This window comes from Candoia aspera, chromosome 1, assembly GCF_035149785.1.
Source record: "Candoia aspera isolate rCanAsp1 chromosome 1, rCanAsp1.hap2, whole genome shotgun sequence".
Classification (NCBI taxonomy): domain Eukaryota; kingdom Metazoa; phylum Chordata; class Lepidosauria; order Squamata; family Boidae; genus Candoia; species Candoia aspera.
Genome location: NC_086153.1, coordinates 123340582 through 123354739, shown reverse-complemented (window position 1 = coordinate 123354739; position 14158 = coordinate 123340582). Strand labels below are relative to the sequence as shown.

Sequence of the window (14158 nt, the reverse complement as noted above, 5' to 3'; positions counted from 1 at the left end):
ATTAAGCATAAACTATGCTTTGATTTTTATCAGGAATAGTTAAGCAGTAAGTTCACTCTGAAACAGCTGATACTGCAGATCATCAGTTCTCTGCAATGCTGACAACCAGAAAAGGCCATTTGGTTCATTAAGTCAGAATAGTTTGTGTTTAGCTGTGGGAGACATTATAGAAAAGCCTATGTGCTATTCTCAGAGCACCTTCCTTTCCCTTTCTAATATTCAGCGTGGAAGCTGTCCTACTGGGATCTAGGCATCCTTCCTGAGACTATGACTTTAATTCCTGCTCTTTTAGAATTTCCTTCCTCCTGGCTTGATTTGGCGAACTGCCTAGATTGAGACTGAACTGTCATTAGGAGGAACGATGCAATAACATTATCATGTATTTTATTATATTACATATGGACCACTCTTGGCAGGCCACATCCTTAAATTTCTCACCCGTTCTTGTCTTTTGTAACTTTGAGATATAAAATGCATTCTCCCTTTGTGCAGGTTAATTAGCTACTATTATCATGCCAGCTTACTTTATTTTGCACACTCATTCATATTCTCCTTCTTTTGGATGTAATGTGCTTTCAGGTGCTGATTACTGTGTGCCAGTGTAATTATCCTGTAGGGTTGTCAGAGAGCAAGTTATTTTGGTCTAAAGCTTTGTTAATTTTCACTTCCCCTGTCCCCTTTCAGCCACCTCTGATCTTTGACTGTGAGAACCATTTCACAGAATTACTTTTCTCCAGCAGATAAATGTTCATACTGAGCCTGGACCATGGTTTATTCCAAAACCAGATGCTATTTGTCATGCCACTGCATTGGTGCCTTTGGAAATATTCCTAATGGCATACCAAATTTTACTTAGCAGATAAAATGCAAAGTTGCATCCAAGCTACAAACCAGGATATTTGAGGGAAGAGCACCACTATCCAAACCAGATTGAATACCAACTCCCCAGACCTGACAAACATCTACCCTGAGTACCTCATCAGGAATTAATTCCAACCACTGCAGTCTCTAGCCATCAGTTTTACCCCTTTGCAGCCTAATGTAATTCAGATTACATAGGAAAATAGAGTATTATCTGCATAATGAATGTGTCTCAGTTCATCTCCCAGGTGAACCTACCCAACAACTTAATATGGATCACAGTGCTCACCTCCGATCTTGAAAAATAGCACGTTAACAAGTGCCACAGGGTCGCAAATGACACTCCCACCCCAAAAATCCCAAACCCTTTCCTTCCCATTTTTCTGATTAGAGCTAAAAATGTCAGCACTGTTGTGATGCCCCGTATGCAGTGCTCTGGATGGGATGCTCCATCTTCTACCTATACCAATGGCTCATGCTTCTTATGTGTAAAGCTGAGGAATTTCAGTTTGATCCCGAACAGACTGACCAATGAAAAAGAATAAAATCACAAGGATAGCACAGGTCGACTTAATGAATATATCCACCTTAAGGATCACTGCAAAACCACTGCCACTATCACATAGAGCACAGAGTGTTTGGAGAACTCTGAATGAACTGAGATATATGCTGAGGTAAATATAACTTTTTAAAAAGTCGCCTCATGTTCTTTCCTTGAGGCAAATGAAGAAAGAAGAAATATTTCCTGTACTTCATGCAAACCCAGCAGCAGCAAACATGTGGGGGAAGGAGAGTGTGAAAACAAGCAAGATGGCAGACACAGGGTGCAAGCCCTGCCCCTTTGGTACATGTATCCAGATTGCATGCACACACAAAAAAGAGCTCGCATCACAACACCATGTCTGCCATCTTGCCTGCTTCAACCTCCCCACTGCAGATACCACCTAAACCCAGGAAAATGAATAAAGCTGAAGCTATTCTTGTCCATTTAATGGAGGATCTAATAACTGGATTCCATAAAATATAATAAACAGGTCACAATAATCAGTATATCTGATACACAAATCAATATTCTGAATTTCTCACCTTTGGGACCTTTCGGCCCAATGTCACCAGGAGGGCCTTTAAAACCAGGCACTCCCCGGGATCCAGCCTGTCCTGGGAAGCCACTGTCTCCTGAGGGTCCAGGGGAGCCAGGGGGGCCAGGTGGGCCTGGGTGGCCAGGAGCTCCAAATTCAGGCCTCCGAAGACTAGCAGCCATCTGTGCCAATTGCTCTGCTCAGTGAAAAGAAGGACCCATTGATGAACTACAGTATGGAGACCACTTCCACACCACCACCTTCTCCACTCCGCAATCTTTCTTAAGCAGTCGGCAAACAACCCACAAATTATCCTCATGTCAAGATTCATGAGGGCAAGAATGTCATTCACTTACAGGCCTGGCTTGAATTGCTGCAAGTGCTGTAGCAAAATAAAAACAAAAGTCCTCCCAGTCCACACAAAAGGAGAGGGGAGATTAAAATGAAGAAATCCAAGCAGACTAGTACTTGGCACAAGGCTCCTCCCCTGCTTTTTTTCTTTGTAAAAAAGGATATCAATAACAGTCCTTGCTTTACTGTGGCTAAGAGAGAGAGTTGGGAAGATCTTGGACTCTGCTCCTAGTAGTATGTAGCTTACTAGGTGCTAGGCTTTGCCATCCCTATAATCTCCTTTCTGTCTTAATAATAAAACTTGCTTCACTAATCCTTGCTTAAATCAGAATATTGCTCTCAGGAATATTCCCTCTCTCTCACACACACACACACACACACACAAAGAGAGAGAGAGAGAGAGAGAGAGAATACTTCCACCTGCAAAAGAGAAGAGGGCCTGTAACTTATTTGGCAATGGCAGAGATTGAAAATCTAGGATCTTCTGTATGAAAATAGGTGCTCTGGCCCTGAGCTGCAGCCATTACATTTTGGAATAATTGATACTGACAAAGGGAGAAGGAAACGTTTATCTTGGTAGCAAAGACATATTGGGACGAGAAACGAATGCGGTACTCTGATGGACAATTTAAAAAGTAGTTGCACCAAGAAGGCCTCAAATTAAATCACAAAGAGCAATAAAGCCTCTTAAACTTCAGAAATAACAACAGTGTGACATCCCAGCAGATCTCAGTAGCAGCCACTAGCAAGCTATTTTTCCAGAACAATAATTCCCAAACCACAAGTATAGTAATGCACAAAGCAAGAATCAAAGCAATGCTGGTAACATGTTCGTGTGTACTATATTAATAACTGAAGGAACAGAGTTCTCATTATCTGCTCATTATATACTCAATAGAGGATAGATGGCTATTCTGCGGCTGAGCCCTCCAATTTCCATGGACTGCTGTATTTGACATAAATATTTGAAACTTTTCCTATGTTTTTGCAAAAGGAACTCCATAAAGTACAGCACTAGATAAAAAATAATTAGCTAACATTATTTATGATTAATGCATGTAGGTTAATAATACCAGCAGGATTGAAAAGAGCAGTTCTTTCACCTAACACATATTCCTGTTTACTGGTACAATCTCATACCCCATGCTAAGGGGTTAGGGTTCCTGTTGAACCTATCAGCTTCTCTTGCAAACAGAAAACATCCTGAAGACAGGTCACTAATCTATCTAGGCTTGACTGCTCTCAAGTGTTTCAGACTGGAGTTTTTCCTAGCCCTCCCTAGAGATTTTGGGATTGAATTTGCAAACATCTGCATGCAGTGTATACGTTATTTCCTTTTTCAGTGATCTGACACCAGAACAAGAAAAAACAAATGATTATTTAGCAGTTCCAAATATAATCCCAGTAGTTAAAAAAACATACATTCACAGAACAGATTTTCCATGAAGAAAAATTTCACAGACACTGTGTGTGTGTGTGTGTGTGTGAGAGAGAGAGAGAGAGAGAGGGAGGGAGGGAGGGAGGGAGGGGGGCAGGTCTTGCTGCTAGAAGTTTGGATATGAGTTTCTTGGAGAAGAGTTTATTTTTCTCTTAAGAAATGAATAGCTATTATTTATCCCTTGTTTCTAATTACATCTCTTCAAAAATAATTCTGATGCCAAAGTTGTCTTCAACTGTATAAATAAGAACTGTGCCTTGATACAGTAATTTTGTTTCGCTCACTACCAAGTAAGGGTTCTATATCTTACAAGAGATGTACATAGATGAAACTTTAAAGGCTGTATTTACAGGTTTTCTTAAGAGATACTCATTTTTTTCCTTCCCAGCAAACTCAGAAAAGCATATACTGTATGTGCTCGTGACGTGTACTCAGGGCCGCAACTGGGGGGGGCAACCGGGGCATGTGCCCCGGGCACTTCACTGGTGGGGTGCCAAAATGGGCACTGGGGTGTGTGTGCAAAAATGAGTGCTGGGGGGGCACCAAAATGGGCACGGAATCCATGTTTGCCCCAGGTGACACAGACCCTAGTAGCGACCCTGCATGTACTATACCTCATGACATCTAAAAAGCTCTCTCACATTGCATCTAAAATTGAAACTTTGCACAGGCATTGCTACAAATCAGTCACATTTTTTTAAAAAATCCTTTCCCTTAAACCTGCCTTTCCATGTGTATGTAATATCTTGCCTAAGGAGGCATTCTGAAGAATTCAAAGGCAATTATAAAATGTCAAAATGCCTAATAAAGTATGTCCTCTGTGGATTAGTTGAGTTTGGAATTAATTTCATTTATATCCTGCCTTACTCTTGAAAGCTCTATACAGGTAGTCCTCGCTTAACGACCACAATTGGGACCGGAATTTTGGTTGCTAAGTCATTAAGTGAATCTGACCAGATTTTATGAGCTTTTTTGTGGCAGCCGTTAAGCGAATCACCACAGGTGTTAAGTGAACCATATGGTCGTTAAGCGAATCATACAGTTCCCCATTGATTTTGCTTGCCAGAAGCCGGCCGGGAAGGTCGAAAATGGTGATCATGTGATCACAGGACACTGCAACGGTCATAAATGCGAACCGGCTGCCAAGCACCCAAATTGTGATCATGTGACCACTGGGACACAGCAATGGTCATAAGTGTGAGGACTAGTCATAAGTCGTTTTTTTCAGCACCATCCTAAGTCCAAACCGCCACTAAACAAATGGTTGTTAAGCGAGAACTACCTGTACAGCATACAGTACATGGTAGCATAAAACATACTTTGCTTTATCTACACAATAGCCCTGTGAGATAGGTTGGGTTGTGTGAGAGAGTGATTGGACTAGAATCAACATGGTAGACTAGGAGCCTTGAATCTGAGCTTCTGCACCTCAGCTATTATAGTTCAGGAGCTCTCACTGGATCTCAAAAACTAGTACCAGAGAAAGCAGGATTAAATGAACGCAAGAGCTGACAAGACAAAACATACATACATGACATTTGTACAGTTAACTCTGCACATGGAAATAATCTCATGACCAAACTTTTAAAAAATATAAGTATAGTATTTTTATTTACCTTGAATTACTCTCATGCAAACCTGTTTAATATGCAAATCAGTTGGCTCTCTGCCCTGAAACAAATACAACATTAAAATAACATAGCAATTGTGTGACAATGAAGTAGATGAGAATGTAAACTGTAGAGGGAACAATCTTGCAGCTGCAAGCATATTTTCAATACTGCAGATTAAAGCAGTTCCAATAATACAGGGAACAGAAAGTCAAGAAAAGGAACGTAGGCCCATAGTTGATCCTGGTGACTCCTTTTTGCTGCTTCCTAGCATCTTACTTCAAAAAGAACACCGTCGGAGGAGGATGGCTGAGCATGCGGGGCATGAAAACAGAGGCAAGAAGTGGTACACCATAACCAAACAGGGCCTGGCGTAGCCACCTGAGCTAGAAAACTCTGCTACTCCAACTCATCTTCCTTGAGAATTGCAAAGAGTACTTATTGCTCCCTTTTTTATTTTGAAGGAGAAGCAGTTTCGAGTTCATTATCACACAACAGTGATACTGAACTCCCCAGGTGCAGTTTACCACAAATAGCACCTTCAAGGACAAATGTCAGCAAGGGACAATTTTAGATCTGAAGAGTACAGTGGTTGGGAATGGTTATTTTTTTCAAATGAAAATGGGTGCATTAACTGTGCTGGGGTAGGGCCTTCTAAATGGCAGTTGTGTTATAATTTAGGATTTATTCTCAAAGGAGGTTTGCCTGCCCCCGTTCACTGTGTGCATTTAGCTCTACCTGATTTTTTGCTGCTGCCTACACAAAATTATTGAAATGTATTTCATTAATAGTTCCAATGTTTTCCAAAACTCTTATGTTGCCATGTGTGAACTCAGCTGAAAGAGTATTATAGCTGGCATCTTAGAGTTATTTTAGAATGTAGAAGATCCAGAACACTGTCAGATTCACAATGGACTGACTGACATTTTGGGTCTTTCTGGGACACATACTCAAGAAAGACAATAAGCAAGCTGACATTATGATATTCAGTCATTTTAGCAGCAGTTCTGTGCGCACACACTTTTTCCAGACAGAACTGGCCATATTTCCTATTTTGGCTAGCATGCATGGAAACAGAATTCAGAGATAATTGAAAAAAAGAACCACCCTGGATTTAAGATGAGAGAGGAAAAAAAGAAATCCCTCCTTAGGACTGACAAATTCCCTACCAAACGTACATCATTGTGCAGCCTGTAAGTTATGACTTTGCTTTTTAAAATAATCCTGCAGTTTATGTTGGGATATAGTGTTTACAGAATATGACATGAAAAATCGAAATGGCCCAGCTAGATGGCAACAACCAACTTAAATCTTCAAACTTCAAACTTCAAACCTTGAAATGGAAGCTAATAGTAGAAATACAGGCTTTTGGGTCACCAGTGGGGCTGCAGCTGGGGCAGGGGAAGTCTCCCATAGGGTGGGGAAGTCACCCAGACAGTCCATGGACAGCACAAGCCTTTTGTGAGCATTGAGACCCAACTTCAGACTCCTAAAGACCCAGCCAGTTGCTTGACTTTCAGACTTTTCCTTCAAAGTCTTGAAGTGCATTGGCAGTGAATGGGCTTGTCAGAGCCCCTGCTCAGGGTGCAGAAGGCCTCTGGAAGTGATCTCTGTGCTACCTTAAGGCTTTGGGCAAAAAAAGAGGTCTCCATCCCTCTTGCATTTTGTAATCTGCTGCTTTAGCTAGGTCACCCCTAGTGTTCCACTCAAACAACTACACGCAAAGCCAGTAAAGTGTGGTGACAGACAAGATATCTAAGTTCATAGCTGGATAGCCGAGCTAGTAACCTAAGGAGCATGAAATACATTCTTCCTCCTGCATCTGTTCTTCTAATACAGGAATTGCACTCACCAGGGCAAAACTCATATTGTAAAAAGAAGCTGTTACTCACCGCTGGTCCCTGGCTGCCAGGCAGCCCCGGAGACCCTTGTTCCCCTTGCAAACCACGGGGACCAGGTGGCCCACGAAATCCTTCTATGCCAGACATGCCACGGTTTCCTTCTGGCCCACGTGAACCAGGTTCACCGGGATTCCCAACCTTACAAAGAAGCGGGAAAAGAAGTAAACAGCAGACTCATTTCTTGTAGAAACAACTTTCCTTACATTACTCCAGGAATCAGCCTACAAAGTTTATCACACCAGAGCAACTCTGGTTCCTTTTTCATGATATTTATGTTAACTTTCTTGATACCTTGTTGAATGATGATATGAGCTTGCTAAATGGGAAGGCTGTTCAATAAACAGACAGTGCTGTCTTCTTTTGTCTCCTCCGTGGTAAGTTCCAGTGAATCCATGGGATTCATTCCGAGACATCTGGATTTCAACTTAACAGTGATTATATACCCTCTTCTGATATGCTATTACAACACCACAACATTTCACACTGTTTTTGACCTGAAGTCCTAGGAAGAAGTCCCAGGGGAGAGGAGTAGCCTGAAAATCGGATGAGGGACCTTACATTTGGGTGTATTTTTATTTTGACAGAGGCTAGGTTCTTCTCTTAAACCAGGAAAGAAGCTGCTGCATAGCAAGTAGCATTTGATTTCCCTTGTCCCCACAGGTACCTGTGCAGTGAAACATTACTTAAGCAATACAAATCCCTGAAGCAATTCCAAACTCTTGTCTTTGCAAAAATCCTATGAATATATTAAATATTTAAAAACAGCTTAACTACGAGAAGGCTATAAACTACAAGGGTGTTTAAGCTCCTTATTTTTGTATTCTATAAATATCGCTGTAGAGGAAATAAATATTAGATAAGATAGGATTTGGTCATACAAGTATTGTTGGGGTTGAGCTATTTCTCTGCTTGGGGACACAGAAAATTATAATGTTCATGTTACAAGCTGCAGAGGGAGGGAGGGAGGGAGGGAGGGAAGATTTTTTAAAATGGCATGTAACACTTCCAAATATTCTACATATCCTATATTACACAAGACCCCACCAGCATATTGGGGACTATCGGTTCTCTTTTTCTTGATTCTATTTTGTGTTGTTTCACAGAAGTCAAGCATCATGGGGATGGTGACACTTGAAATAATTTTTTAAAATAAGTTCATTTATATTCAACATCTGCATAGCTCAATAGTATCTAAATCTATGCATTCCTAGAATAATTCATTTTTGAATTAACCTCTGATGTGATATCAACCAGGTTTCTCACTAGAATAGCGTGTGCTTTCTCTCTCATTCTCTCTCTCTCTATATATATATATATACATACATACACATATATACATATACATATATACATATATAATGCCTTCGAGTAAGTCTTGACTACTGGTGACTGCCTGGACAAGTCCCCTGCAGTTTTCTTGGCAAAGTTTTTTGGAAGTGGTTTCCCAATGCCTCCTTCCTAGGGCTGAAAGGAACTAGCCCAAGATCACCCAGCTGGCTTTGTGACTAAAGTGGGACTCACTGTCCCCCAATTTCTAGCCTGGTGCCTTAACCACTAAACCAAACTGGCTCTTATATATAACATTATAACAGTATAATATTATATATAACATTATACTGGGACTAATCTGAAATTCCAAATCCCCCCCCCTACCAAAAAAAGAAAAGAAAAAATGTTAAAATGTTATTTAAAATTATGAGACTTATTCTTATTTGGGTAATTTTGCTGTTGCCATAACATTTGATGCTAAAGCCCTGCTGGCTGGGAATTGTGGGAAATGCATTCATGACAATTCTGGACAGTGGCATGTTGGATACATTGTTCAAGCCAACTGTAGGGTGTTTTCAGCAAGAACTAGAATAACAGAAAATGAGAAATGAGGAAAAGCTGATGCATGCTCCAGGTTCAACCAGAGAAAGGAACCAGACCAAACGGCAAAAACAGGAAATTACAAAGGACATTGAACACAACTGGAATCTCTTTTACTCCATACTGCAATGGAGATCTGAACATACAGGTGATATTCCTGTACATAGTCCTTGTAGACCTGATAGGAAAATTGGCAGCCAGCCTTCACTCTAAATCTCTTGCACTTCAAAAGTTACAGCAATGGGCAAGCGACGATTCCATATGCAACACCTATGAGAAGAACTGAATTTCTCATGTGGGGTTATTAAGTGGTATTTTCATCAAACAAGAATGTGACTCTTCAGATGCTGCTGAACTCCAACTCCGAACATTCCTCCTCCAGGCTGATGATGCTGGGCTGGCCATGAGGGCTAAGGAATACAAAGTTACAGTTCTGAAGGGTGCTTCTTGATAACCTGACAGAAATGTGTCACCCAACTGGCGTTGCAAATGTATGGTGTGCTGCATGTGTCACTGGGAGACACATGCCCCTTTCTCATGAAAAGGTTATAGAAAACCAGCCATTCAAGCTCCCACGGAAACCGTCTCTACAGCTGGACGAGTCACTGATATTTTTGTTGATCATTGTGGCATAGTGTTAACCCAAACACTTCACCATTGGAAAAATGGTAGGAGAATTATCTTTTTGAAGCCCATTTTGTTACAGCCTTGATTTGTAATGCAATGTCAGCAACTTTCAATTATGCCATCCCTGGACTTCATCCATTATATTAATGATAGCATTATCAATATATATCCACATGGTATTAACCCTGGGCCCTTTCTAGATTCTCCACTGAATGTGATAGTTGCATGTGAAACAGATGGTGGGAGCGGGAAGGGGAGAAACTATCTGGATGGGGAATAGATGTAATTAATGGCTGCAGCCAACAGAGGACAACTGGCTCATTGAGTCAAAACAACAGATGAAAAGAAGCCCCTAGAAATGATTACACGGAGAACTGGTATGATGAGAATATACAGAGAGAACAGTAACTGCAGCATGCAGGAGAGTGTTGCTTTCAAAATGTAACTCAATTCCACTAAAACATTACCTCGTGTATTTCAGCAATTCAATATAGTACTGTAGTACGCAACCTCTGTTAAGCTTGAGTGGTTACTGTAGTCCTCCGCCAGTCACAGAAATAAATAGCAAAGCCTCTTTTTCATTTCTAAACCATCCAGGGCACATTTGCCCCTTTCAGATCATCATATCTGCTTAATTATATATGAACAAGTTGCATTCTCTTGCAGCCCTCAATGTTTCCTTCCCTTCACGCAAGTGATAACAGATAACAGTATATACTATGCAACAATATTTCTCCATTAGTTCCTCAGCGGGAAACCATGTCTAATGGATTTCAAACCAGGTGGATTATTAAACTAACGTTTCATATCCCAGTTTGTTTAAATGTCATCAACTATAATTTTCTACTCCAGACACCACTGAGCCAAAAATGCTTGTCCCACCCCAGCCACCACTGACACGTGTTCCCATACATCATGAAAACTATGAAACCACTTGGGTTTATCTAAAAAAGAAGATCTGCAATATTGGGGATCAAACTATATCTTTCAATGTTGTTATTCAACAGTAAGTGCAGGATAAACATCTATATATCAGAATCTCAGCATGGAGGTAAGAGGGAGTCAGTTTTGCACTTTGGCCTTCCACACAGTGACCTGTTGAAATGAACTGATAATTTGGAGAGGTGGGAAGCAATGTAAGTTACAGAAACCAACTTGGGCAGGGAGAGTATCTCACCATCTCAGGGACAGGGTTCCAATCAGCAGCAGATTTCCCCTTGCTTATTTTTGCGTGCTGCTAGCTACAATTTTAAAGTAACTTTTAAACTAGATCAGATGTTGCATCCTGATTTGTAATGCAATCAGACACACGGCTATGCAGAAGTCTGAATCATGGGTAAGGGTGCACAGGGTTTAAGCATTGATGCTCTGTGTGTTCTAGAAGGTGTGCAGTCCTGGATATGAGCTATATAGAAATTCACATCTGAAGTACTGCTTTGCCAATACTTGCTTCTAAACTCTTCATTCCTTTCCCAGGATCACTTATTTACTGACCTCATTTTTTACATGCTCATTCCTCTCCATTCTCCACACTAGGGGAAGTCACATTTCTCACTTTTGAAAAAGTCTCTAGAAAATAATCCAGAGTTTTAAAAAGGGGAGGGGGAATGAATAGATCATTTGAGTCTTAATTTCTTTTCCTTGGGGAACTGAACATTTGAATACATTTGTGAAAGCAAACAACTGCCCTCTTGTTTGTCACATTCTGATGATTTATTATGTTTTGGATTTTCAATAACCCTGTAGTTCATCATACTTACAGATCCTTTAGAGCCTGGCAAACCCGCGTCACCCTAACGAAGCAAGATGGATGATGTCAGGATGGCATAGATATGTGCAATTTTCCATATAATCTGTTTCATATCATTCTATCTACCTATACAAATATTACTACAATTACAGGAGAAGAGGCTTCTTAGAGGTATGCTTCAAGGAGCCCCTTAAAAGGATGCAAAGCAATAATCACAAATTCCAAAACAGAATAAACACTTTTAAAGCTAAAAAGATGAGTTATGCTTTATGAGTTTCTTCCTGTACAGAAATGTCTTTATGTCAAATTCAAGATATACTTTTGGAATATTCTTGGACTGAGGCTATCTTTGCAACAATCACAAATATGAAACCTAGTAAGTTTTTGTACTGGAAACAGCTAGTGCAGACCAGGTAGCACATGCCTTCTCCAACCTCAGCCCTGTCTAGGGCTGTGGCTTTCATGGCCCAGAATTCTCAGCCAGATGAGTGGAAGTTCATTCCAAAGGAATGATCATCCTCAATGGGAGGTCTAATAAAAGAAATGTGGAACTAGCAGCTGAGAATAAAGCACTGAAGATTACCTTGGCCTTGAGAGCTGCTAACCTGATTAATGTGTTCGTTTCTAAATGAGGAGAGAAATTGCTTTTCAAGCTTCCACTTTTGGGGAGCTTCAGCTAACAAACACAAATAAGTAAATGAAGTGCTGCTCTGTGGACTACATCTGCAATGTGCTGCTGGGTTGGGAATAGACATGTTGATTATGATTGTTCTCAGACTGTCAGCAGATTCAGCAGACTTATTCCCAGGGGCAAGAAGAATTAAGAACCCACTCATATTTCTCTATCTGGAGAGGGTTATTGGCCTTGCTCCTTCTGGGAAGACTACCATAATCTAGTCAAATGGCGTTTTCTTCTATTATTTATTATGATTATGTGCCTTTAATCCTTTCTGGAGGCTGTCTCAGGTCGTTGGTGATTAGGCAGCCATGTAAATTGAATAAATAATAAATGTGGAGATGTCAGCTTCATGACTTTACTGCACCTAGAGTCTTCTCTGAATTGTAAATCCCTTCCTAATATTTTGCTACATTACTAAGGGTCTCTTTATGAAATCTGCACTGTTTGCAGCAGCAACTTCCTGGAACTATTAAGTCACACTACAGGACACAATAGCTATTTTGTGTTTTAAGTCCGAATGTTTCCTACTGAAAGGCATGAAAATGGGGTCTTACCAGATCGCCTCTTGGTCCAGGCTCTCCTTCTCCCCCAGCAGGCCCCTGGATCATAAAAAGACAGGCGAGCAGAGATTGTAAATAGGCATCATACACTTGCCAGAATCCTTGGCAAGATTGGAAAATAAATGGATGGTGCAAGGCTATAGACTCACTTGTCCTCCTTTTGGCCCTCGCCCGCCAGCTGAACCCTAGATGCAAATTAAAAATAAAAATAAAAAGTAGTAGTTCCACAAAGTCAGATAAACAGAATCTAACAATTAAACAGGGAGTCACGTCTGTATTTAGAAAGTGAATAATGCATGATTTGACTATTAAAATGCTCTTCTACCAAATGTTAAAACATGAATAGAATATTAATTAAACAAAATTTAAAATTTAAAAGCATACCCTATAAATGCTTAGTATTTTTTCACCTAAATCCACATCCCCATGTGTGTTTATGCTCTGGGATGCCCACTGGGATGAAAACTCTTCTGAAAGCAAGGTCCCCATTCAGTTCAATGGTTGAGGCGATTCCAAAGATGGGTTCCTTCAAGCATCTGGAACTGCTCCTTTCCACTGCTGTACAGGGAAAATGCCCTCCAGGAATGTTATGCAGTTTGAAATGCCTGCATCTGCAGAGAATCAGTGGTTTGGGATGGTAACCATACCAACACTATAACTGAGGACTGTTTGTATTCACACTCCTTTACTACCTGCAACAGAGCTGCACTGCAACTAATTTCTAGGTTTATATCTAGGGCACATTTAAACTTTTTTAAAGCAATCCTGTATAAATGTCTCTGTAATTTTTCAGTTAAGCTTTTTCCTTCTCACTCAGCATTTCCTCTTTTAATTTCATGTCAAGTCTGTTTTCTTCTCCATTTATATTAGGTACTATGTACCCTGCATTCTTTTATGTCTATGCTTATCCCACTGACCTTCAGTGTGTTGACTGGTTCATTTACTTAAACTACCTGGAAAGATTTTGCAAAATATATTGAATGGAACTTTTTATTTAGGAGAAACATTTTTCATTTTCCAAGGGTCAACTCTAACAATTGCATAGCTGACATTAAATGTAGCTGGTGAAGTTCTTATCCATTCCAGCTTCATGCTAAGTCATGTTTTTCCTTTGAATGTTTGCCTTCCTGTTCTTTGACAAACCTTGGCAGCAATGGAAGAGTTATTTCTGTGTAACAGATATGGAAGACTTTCTGTGATTGTTCTATATTTTGTTTGTAAAAAAAAACTTGTATACTAATAGCAGCTGGAGCCTACCGCTAAATCAAACAACAAAATGAAATTTAAGTAGAATTTTGATTAAAGCTGCTCTTCTAAATTTGCTTAGCTCTGAAGCTGTTAAAAGAGCGTAATTTAGTTCTGAGTCAATGTATGGAAAATCAGAGTGTTGGTGTGCAATAGTCAGAGGCTTATGGAAGGAGTTGATGAGTGGC

At 40.3% G+C, this 14158-nt stretch overlaps 1 protein-coding gene across 1 annotated transcript in view; it reads right to left on the bottom strand.

The window, feature by feature from the left end:
- The window catches only part of COL9A1 (collagen type IX alpha 1 chain), a 74057-nt gene that overhangs the window by 3481 nt on the left and 56418 nt on the right, over positions 1-14158 (bottom strand). The window contains exons 29-34 of the mRNA XM_063297808.1: positions 12875-12910; positions 12720-12764; positions 11497-11529; positions 7232-7378; positions 5346-5400; positions 1948-2136 (exon numbers count right to left, since the gene is read on the bottom strand). Coding sequence (XP_063153878.1) covers positions 1948-2136; positions 5346-5400; positions 7232-7378; positions 11497-11529; positions 12720-12764; positions 12875-12910 — 505 coding nt within the window. The remainder of the gene's footprint in view (positions 1-1947; positions 2137-5345; positions 5401-7231; positions 7379-11496; positions 11530-12719; positions 12765-12874; positions 12911-14158) is intronic.